General features: G+C 44.2%; 1 protein-coding gene across 1 annotated transcript in view; it reads right to left on the reverse strand.

The window, feature by feature from the left end:
• Window positions 1-10,450, reverse strand: part of LOC123510640 (adhesion G protein-coupled receptor L3-like) — a 450,842-nt gene that overhangs the window by 3,170 nt on the left and 437,222 nt on the right. Inside the window, 4 exon segments of the mRNA XM_045265955.1 lie at window positions 839-1,078; window positions 3,685-3,840; window positions 4,849-5,017; window positions 6,796-6,899. Of these exon segments, the coding sequence (XP_045121890.1) occupies window positions 839-1,078; window positions 3,685-3,840; window positions 4,849-5,017; window positions 6,796-6,899 (669 nt within the window).

Genomic DNA, 10,450 nt, shown 5'->3' on the forward strand with positions numbered 1-10,450 from the left:
ATCATATCTCTTAAAATCATTCATGTAAAAAGCAATAAATGCAACTAATCAAGTTAAAATGTTGATTCTAATAGCTTTTCAATTCTTGGCTCTAATGAAGTGTTGTATTCTAAAGCAATACATTCACTATCTTATAATCTTTTGCTAGAATCTAGAGTTGAGTATTTTTCAAAAAATTACTCATGAATATCTTTTTGCTGTCTGTCTTGGCAGTGTTATGTTCATCACTTTGTGGTTTGATTCTGGGGCCAAAAAATCTGGCAGATGAAAATGAGTCGAGAAATGTAAGATAAACAGTAAAATCATTCAGACTTATTGTCTAAGTAGCTTTCAATTTGTCAAGAATTGCTGTCAGTAAACTATAATTCTTCTACAGTTATATTTAATCACCAGTCTTTGTATGAAAATAGTTGTTTAGTTTGGTTAAGTTTTCTCCCACCAAAGTACAGCTTTATACCAAAGACCCTCGTTAGTCAAGAAGAAACATCCAAGCAAGCTCAAGCATATAAGCCTTAAGAGACATTGTTAGTCTTGCCTCAGTCATTCACAACACTCAAGCTATAACAAGTGATCAATAACCTGTCAGGAAACAGCCCTGACAACAAAGCATTGTGAAGCCTAACACTTGAGAGGCAGCCTTCATGATATCTTTATATAGGCACCACAGCTCAGAGCAGCAATAAGTGACAAGGGGCAGCCTTCACGCAAAACACAATGGCTCTGAAACACAATGGGGCACAGCTTCCCTCCAGCCAGCCCTTGGTGACACACTAGCAGAGGCCACAGTCAAGCAGCTTGTGTGAGATGACTTGGGCAGCAGAGTGAGTGGCTGCCTCACCTCATCTTCGTGGTCGTGCGCTGCGGTGCGGGCATGAAGAGTGTGGTGCTGGCGAGCCAAGCGGTTGTTGCTGTTCCTCTGAGGGGTGCGGTTGAGGGACCCCCTGGACAGGGAGCCCGCCCTTAGCGGCCCCGCAGTGGGCGGCAACTGGGGCACTGCCCCCGCCTGGGAGGAGGAGGTTGTCGTGCTGCCCTTGCTGCCCCCCCGTGTCCAACGACCTGATGTCAGTCGTGGCACAAGCTGGGGAGGATAGCATGAGGGTTACTGGGGCCATGCTCATCCCTCACGCCATGTGGGGGCAGCTCAAGCTTGCTATCAACACATTTGCTCTTCTTATCTTTAATTTTATGCAGCAGTCATTTATATCAGTCATTCAAGTAGAGAGCATTCAACCTTCATATTAGTGAAAAAACAGGCCTGAAGTGCATTAATACTATAACATTCAGCACACAGTGTCCAGACAGGAGAGGTGACCCAGGTTAATGGAGGGGGAGGAGAGGATCCAGTGTGTGAGAGATGAAGGACCAACACCACACCAGCAGCACCACACCTCACCTACTGCAGCACCCCAGATTGTGTCACGCTGTAGTCTTCTCACGCCGCCACTAACACCACACAGTTGATTAGTGTTAAATTATTCCACTATTGAATTAGTATCTAACCACATACTCCACCACAGTCCCCTGATAAGCAAAAAGAAAGACAGCAATTCATCTACTAATTTGTGGACAGTTTGTTCTATAACATAATTCCCATAATGTTTAGCAACTCTACAGTTTTATTTTCTCTGAATGGAGGTGCTTTTTTCCCTGTGCCTGACACATGATAGAAGCTCCAGTCTGCCAGTCCAGTGGTGGCAGCAACACAATACACCACTCACAATGTGAGAAGTAGTGATGTGCAGTTCCCAGAATCCATCATACATCAGGTGCAAACACTTGAAATGGAGTGGTTTTCATTTGAAAAATAACTTTAATCAAAATGAGCCAATCATTAAGAACTTTCCTGATTGTTTTGCTGTTTGTATTTACAGTAATCTGGTGTCTAGAAGCCATGCCTTTCCCAGCTTTGTCCTCACACTCATGAATATGTGAATGTTATTTCCCCTCCCACACCTTCACCTGTGGTGAGGTGATGGCTGGGCACTGGGACCGGCTTGGGGTCACCTTATCGTGCATGCATGAACCCTTCAGGAAAGGATGACTGTTTCTGAAGGCTGAGGTCATACAAAGGCCATTTCCATGCATGCATGGAGGGGGACTGTCAATTGACTTCCCAGCAGCAGCCTGCATTACCTGATGTGTGACCTCTTTCCTTCCTGGAATATCAGGAAACTTTTGTGTGTTGTAGCTACTAGTTGGTCTCTTTGAAGCTAATTTTGTGACTATTGAGCATTTGAGGATGAAACTTTAAAGTTTTAACTACTCAGCATTATGAATGAAGCAGGTAAAAATTATAGAAGCTGCTAAATTTTATACACTGAGCTAACATGTCCTGTCTTGTCCTCATGTATAGGTGGCCTTGACAAGCAAAGCAATCATCTACATTTCATTACTTCATGGCAAATTTTCTATGCTTGAGTATGTAAAAGCTTTACAGATCTTGGCAGAATGAAATGCTTCCCGAGTGGAGGAGAGGCAGCCATCCCTTGCAGCTGCTGGCACCCACAGCAGCCACAAGCTACCTCCTCCCTCACAGCTCTATCCCAGAGGTGCGAGTAGCTATTAGACTCCTTACTAGGTAGCTCCCTCAAGAAAACAATCCAAGAGTCAAGAGAGTGAAGTTGTGTTAATAGCGAACCTGTGGCACTAAACACCTCTACTCCCCATCGGTTAAAGAAGCACCTTCAGTACCGGGAGAGATTATTGCCTGAGTCCCACAGCGAGACTTGAGTAGCGGCCGTGCGTCTCTAAACGCTTCTGGACTCGAGAGAATGAAATACCTTTCACACCGTTGTTGCTGTTCATTTGTGGCCTCTCCGGCTTTCGTGGGGGGGCTTTACTCTTGGACGTGCTGGGGGTGGAGGTAGAGGGAGAAGGAGTGGGTGGGGAGGTGGGTTGGGTGTCCCTGAGAGACTGTCTGATGGGGTGTACTGTTGATGTGGTTTGGGGCATGTGAGTATTCATGTTATTCAGGGCGTAGGTGGTAAGAGGATTTGGGGGACCTGTATCAGTAGGTTGCTGGAGGCTGGTGGTCAGGGTGGTGGAGGTGAGGTGAGACTTGGGCTGAAGGTAATTAGAGTCATCAGGAGTGAGGTGGACAGCAGCAAGGGGGAGCTGAAGGAGGTTGTGATAGTGGTGGTGGTCAACAGCCTGTAAAGTCTTGGGGTTGTTTGAGTGCAGGGAAGAAAGAGCAGCCTGCAAGACGGTAGGGTTGAGGGAGAGAGCGGACACTGCCTGCTGCTGAGTGAGGAGGTGGGGGTTGAGGGACAGAGCATTGGTGCGAGGCTGAATGTACTGCTGGAGTGTCGCTGCCAGGCTGGGGTCAGCAGAATCATAGAGCTGGGAGAGAGTCGGAGTGGGAGGCGGGGAGGAGTAAATCTGAGCAGCATTGACTTGTTGAATGTGGAAGGGCAAAGCATTCTGGTAGTCTGGAGGTGAGGCAGTGGAGGAGGCGGTGGAGTCACAGGAGGATGAGGAAGGGTAAGTGGGAAGGTTGAACACAGTGTTGAGGGAACAGGCAGGGGCTCCTGACTCATCTAGACCAGAGGGGTCAACCTGGGCCATGTGTAGGGTGTTGAGAGCAGCAAGGTTAGCAGGGAGTTGGATGCAGGTGATTGGGTGTGCATGAGCAGGGGCGGTCTGGGCAGTGGGGCAAGTGTGGGCATCGTGGGAGGGGGTACCCACTGTGTGAGAGGCGTGCGAGTTGGGCTGTGAGTGTGGGCCAACATTGTGGGAGGAGGAGCGGGTGTCCTTGCTGGCCTGAGTGCGGTCGGCGGCGGCACAGAGACACGCCCGCAGCCATGGGTGGCGTCGCCCTGCCCTACGCAACTCCTTCTTCACCTAGCGGGGACAGACACACACGTTCTGAGGCCACGACCACTACCACCACACACATCTCAACCCCACGCAGCATTATAAATTATCTCAACTATTCACTGTAACTAAACATAAAGAAAACTCTTTAGCCTTCACCAGTACAGCTCCACTTATGCAAACACTTCAGACTGGGAACTAGGTGCTGCAAAAACACCTTCATTTCCTTCCCTTGTTTTGGATAAGTGGAGCTGAACTGAACAGGAATTATGGAACACAGTACTGCCAAAATTAGTACATAATATTAAAACTACAGTTACCATGAAACACCAACAGGATTAATATGAGTGATATAAGTGAATGTAAAGCTATAAAATCAGCATTTAGTAGAATTAGTCTTAAAACAATGAGACCCATAACCACATTACTGACAGAACAGAAGCAAATTAATGAAACAAACCAAGTGATTACCATTAATCAAAACCTTACTGTCAGTTGCTTCAGTCAGTCATAAAATTACATAAGAGACTAAATTTTAATACTGGTAATTAGATAGATAAAAAAAAGTTAGGGAAAGGAGAAAGTAACTGAGGAAAAAGACCAACTGTTAATAACACACAAGCTACATTCACACATTAAGTTAAAATTGGGTTAAAATAAAGCTAACATTCAAATTAAAGTTTTCATCTCAAGTCTCATTCACACTTTCAAAACCACATATATTTTTTAAAAGAGAATAAAATCACAGCCAAAAATACCAAAATCAATGAAAATCACACATACACACTGACACAGAAGCCACAGACACACACATAGACATTCCCACTTCCTCTTACCTTCTGCTGGAGTCATGACAAGAGTAGCAGCAGCAGGAGCAGCAGCAGCAGGAAATATAAGAAGCAGTAGAGCAGAAGCAGAAGAGATTGATATACATACGCACCCTCCCTCTTCCCCTTCCTCCCAAAAACACCTTAAATAATCATGTCAGTTTGATGCCCAGTGGGAAGTTAAATGTCGTTGTAAATGTCCACTCACCTTATCATTCTGGATGCAGTGGAAGATGAAGATGAAGAGTCCCTGGAGGGAGTTGAAGATGGTGAAGATGTATGCCATCACCATTGATGCCTGATTGAGGTACAGCAGTCCAAAAGTCCATGTGAGGCCAAGAAGGACCATCAGCACCACAGCACCACGAACCCAAGTCCTGCAAGACACAGAGGTGCTGTTACACTAATTCCTCACCACACAGATGGGTTAGCTTCCACCTCAGTGTGGAAACAAGGTGCAAGAAAAATGCCTTTATTTCCTTTCCTGTTTGTTTTGTTGATGATCTGAACTGGAATTTAAGTAGGATATTTGGCAGGGGAGAGTGGTAGTGGGAAGCAGGGAAGGAATGACAGGATGAGGGAGAGCAGAAGGCAATGCAGCACGCCACACAAGTATTAAAGCAATGAAGGGAGAGGTGAAGGTGAGAGATGAACCAGCATGCAAATGTTTCCCTCATGCAAACAGATTTAGGGGAGCAGACAGTAACACACAAATGAACACTCACAGCAATGTCCAGAAAATATTGAAAATGGAGAAAACAAGACTAAATCATCTGAAAAATAAGGTCAACATAGCAGAAGTAGTTTAGCCTTCTGAGAATTAATAGACATGATTTTTCCTTGTCAGACTTGAGGTTAGTAAAAAAATAACTATTGAATGTTGCTTGTTAACTTTATACTCTCCTTTCACTGCTCCCACTCCCATATTCTCAGTGGTATCAGCAGCAGTGGCAAGCATCCCACACCATGCTACCCCACACCCATACCAATCCTGGCTGTGAGTGTGTGGTGTGTCACTCTGATCTGTGAGAGTTGTGGAAGTTCAAGAAACCCAAGCCAAGCAACACTGAGGATTCCAGACTGACGGTGGCACATAAAGTAATATATTAATTTTTTCTTTTGGGCAAATTTTTATACTGTATTTGTAATTGAATGATTTTAAGGAAGTTATTTAGACCTTTTTACTGTTATGGGTGTTCTTTGTTGATATTTAGAGGACTATAGTAAACTGTTCATATGGACAGAGAAGAGGAAAGAGCAGATTGATTTTCTTTTATAGAATTAATTAAAATAATGTTGAAAGTGTGTGATTATAAAAGAAATAATAGGTAATAGGGTTCATATCATAAGGTACAGTAGAAAGATTAGTTAAAGTTGTAATTAATCATAAAAAAATGGTGAAGGATTGGATATTATAAGATATGGTAGAAAGACAAGTGAAAGTTATATATGAACATAATTGAATAGTAATACAAGAGTTGATAAATATTTTGCAATCACAACACAACAAAACACATCCATAAGATCTTAAAGTCACAAAAGCCAGTCTGGTGACCCTCAAAACTCCTCTGCATCAAACACCACACTTCAAACTTCATTACTCTTACACATGACTCTTGATTCTGGCGAAGAGGGCATTTTCCTGTCTTCCTCTGTACACCCCACCAACACCACCACCACCACCACCATCACCACACCAGCAGCACCACCAGCAGTTGCAGTGGTGGTAGTGGTTAAGACGATATCACAACAAGATGAGGGAGACGCAGGAAGACAAACCAAAGAAAAAAGAAAGAAAAAAGGAAAAAAAAAGTTAGTTTATCGGTACACATTCCTTACCACCTGATAACTTGTAGGAGAGGGAGAAAAAAATGGTCTAATATATAAGTCTAGCTGGGTAAGTTAAGTTAGACTGGAATATTACTACAGGTTAGTTAGTGTGGTGGTGTTAAAGGTGTTAGGTAAATCAGCTATACCAAAATATTAACCAAAAATAATACCCAAGAAAGTGTAAATATCTGGGACAAAAAAAATGTGTAAGGGATAATGAGAACATGAAAATAAAAAAGAGCATAAAACGAACGGTAATATAAATAAGGGTAATGGTAAGGTTGATTAAATTTTCTCTCTCTCTCTCTCTCTCTCTCTCTCTTACCTGACGGAGGCCAGCTTGGTGTGTTCCTTGTTCTTGAGGGAGCTGGATAGATTGGCGTGGCGGCACATGATGAACAAGGACATGCTCAGAAATACGGAGTTGGCCTGCCGGAGGAAGAAAAGAATTAGATTTGACTGCAACAAATAACGAAGGAAGGATTTTTTTTTTCACTCCTCGATCTACATAATGAAGGGAGCAGTGAAGTTAATAACATAAATGAATATACAGTAAATTTAACATTACCTTACTTCACTAAACCTCGGATGGAGAAGTATGTTACTTCAATATCTTCCAAAAGACGAGTTGACGTACCGCAAGAAAACAAGGCAACATAAACTTAAGGAAATCGATAAGTAAGAATAACAAGAGGAGACGAGAGGAATGCAAAGGATAAACGTGAAACAAAGGAAGGAAAACAAGGAAAACGTGTAGGACAAGGAAGCAAAGGGGAAGATAAAGGATAACTATGAAGAATTTGAGGAACCACATGAGTAAACAACGTAACTCACTGAGAAAACTGATAAGAGCGTGAGAGTGCATGGGAGACGAAGGAGAAACGAGGAGAATGGAAGAATGAGTTACTGCGAATAAGAAGAGGGTGGGAAGAACAGATTAAGAGAATATGGTAAAATTAAGAAGTTATACAAACATTTTTCGTTGGGTCTAAGAAAGAGGTAGAGGTGAAGGAACGGTCGAAAGAACGAATAACTGGGTATAAGAAGATAGTGAGAAGAAAATTAAGACAGACTGGTGAAACTAAGAAATTTAACAAAGAATTTTCGAGTTGAAGAGAAAGTATATAAAAATTAAAGGCGAAGGCAAAGCTGTAAGACTATGAGTAACTGGGAATAAAAGATCGATGAAAAGTAAAAGAAAAAAATAAAAGATAAATTGCGAAGCCTAACAGATTTCCCGTAACAAAGTGATGAAAGAAAGGAAGGTACAGGGAGAGAGAGAGAAAGAGAAAACTTAAAGGAGAGGAGGGAAAGTTTAGGAGCACAAGTTGGGAAGGAGGCGATGGGAGGCATTGAGGAAAGGAGAGAGGAATATATAACTCAGAAGCAGAACTTTGGCGGGGAGGTGTCAGCAAGTTAGTGAGGCGGGGGGAAACACGCGATGAAGTCTGTGGCTTAACTTAAACTTGCTACCTTGTTGCTTCCCTAATTTGGTTCCTCGCCTTGTCAAGATCACCACCACCACCACTACCTCCCCTCGTGACAGCATCTCGATAAGAAAAACAGAATCACCACATTATGCGTTTCCGTTTAGGGAGGAACAATTGCGGACAGATAAAAACCACGCACACAAAGAGATACAAAAATAGAGGGAATAAGAGAGATAGACGTAGCCAAAGGTAGCATTTCATCGCCAGAACACTTAAATATCACCTACACTTTTTCCTTATACACAAGCGCATAATCACACTCGCCAACTCCTAAAATTTTCTATCCAAACTCGAACGCACTGAATGCCGCGTCTGCCTCTCTCCTTCCCTCCTGCCTCGTCTCCCTCAAACTGATAATTACCAAGGGACAATACTTCACGCTGCCTTAACCCCCTCGGGCAGCGTAAAAAAAGAACAAGATTTACACCCCAGTCGTAAATCAAGAATGAGTTATGCAGAAGCCATCAACAGCTCACATAAAACACAGACGCAGCGTATCTTGTTCACAGTCCCGTGTCACACCTTCGCGTTTACTTTTAATAAAATTTCTATGCTCACAAATTTCCAGAAAGCTCCGGCGTCTTGGTCTGGCTAGTAAATTCAAGGGGTGGTGGAGTTATGGGGTAGAATTATGTGTCTGGGATTTATGTATTGCAGGATTGGGAGGATAATTGTGGACACTCAGATGGCGAGGATGCGATGGACATGACGAGGATGGATGAGGAGGATGAGGAGGAGGAAGAGGAAGAGGAAGAGGAGGAGGAGGAAGAGTAGGATAGAGGAAGAAAATATGCTGACCATTGCTTAATGAACGATGTGTATTCAATTTGCTTACGAAACACACACACACACACACACACACACACACACACACACACACACACACAAAACCCACCTCACATGCGTGCATACATACATCAGTTTACCGGAGTGCATTTCCCAGAAGGCACACTCTACGAACAGGCCAAGTCCTTCTATTAAACAAACAACAGGCGATTCCTTAAGGGTGCGCAGCTCGAGCCCGCTACAATTAAGGTCGGGGACTGAGCCAACCCAGCCCCTAACAAGCCCACTCGTCACCTCGCCGGCCAGATCACCCGTTCGATAACCACCAGAACCAACATGTTAAAAGGCCACATCATCTAGTCACCCTCACCTTGCCTCTACTCATTCCCTCTCAGATAATTCCAAGAGTGGTGCTTCCTTCGTCCCTATCTTTCTCTCTCTTACTCTTATTATTCTCCCTTCACCAGCCTCCCTCCTGGCTATCCATCCTCTCTCTACGTCTTTCTTTCCTTTTCTCCTTCTCTCACTTGTTTTGCATGTTCATTTACCTTTCCTTTCTGGGATCAGCAGCGGCGCACACACGAAAAAATAACACGAACCAGCGGGGAATTTTAAGATGTCTCACGTCACCCAAAGCGGCGTAAAATGTAGCTGCAGGAACCAAGAGGAGGCGAGATGGGGAGGAGGAACGGTAGAAGGAGTAAAGAGGGAAAGAAAAGAGGTCCTACACATGCAAAGTCATCCTGAAAGAGTCCTTGTGGCCCCGCAGTGACCTGGGAGTTCCCTAAAGGCCCTGCGAGTCCAAGGAAAGATGTGAAGGAAGGGAAAGCTCCTGGTGTCTTTTTCCTTCAGACGAGCGGATGGTCTTTACTACCTCCACCTGACATTCCCGGCCCCGTTTTCTGTGGAAGGTGTACTCTCTCTCTCTCTCTCTCTCTCTCTCTCTCTCTCTCTCTCTCTTGTATTTATGATCTCCATCATAAATCCTGTTTTCCTTCCATTCTTAATTCCCTTTCCATAATCTTCTCTCCTTGCTCTCTCTCTCTCTCTCTCTCTCTCTCTCTCTGTTCAGGTGCAAATTGATTCGACAATCCGCGACGTGAGTAGATTCAAGATATATAACATTTTCCTCTCAAATTACCCATGACGATTCCTTTCTCCGCACATCCTCTCGGCACAAGGCGAGTGTGTGCTAACGAGCACTGGGAAAAGAGGGAACAATGAGGGAAAAGTGAGAAAAGTAGATACAGAACTGATATCCTACACACACTGAGTCTTTTTTCCTTCTCTCTTACGGAAGATCAAGATAAGAGAGAAGGAAAGTGAAGGGAGAGGGATAAAAATGAAGACGATGAGCAGGGTAGGAAAGGCGAGCACCAGAGAAATTCGCCTCTAATTGAACAAACAGCTGATCAGGAGACCAAATACTCATTTACATACACAAGGAAATACCCCCCATCCCCACCCCTACCCCATCCCAAGACCTCCCCCTTCCTCCCTCACCCCTCCTGAGCCCCATCTCATCTCCTCCCTCATCCATGTCCCCGAGCCAATCTCCTCTCCCTCCTCCTCCTCGTCTTCTTCTTCCTCCTCCTCCTCCTCCTCCTCCTCCTTCTCCTCCCTCACACTCATTGCGATCAGGGAATGTTAATCTGAAAGAAGAATGGCTCTGATTTACATTACAATAATTCCATTCGACATTTC

Source organism: Portunus trituberculatus, chromosome 29 (assembly GCF_017591435.1).
Source record: "Portunus trituberculatus isolate SZX2019 chromosome 29, ASM1759143v1, whole genome shotgun sequence".
NCBI classification, from domain to species: Eukaryota; Metazoa; Arthropoda; class Malacostraca; order Decapoda; family Portunidae; genus Portunus; species Portunus trituberculatus.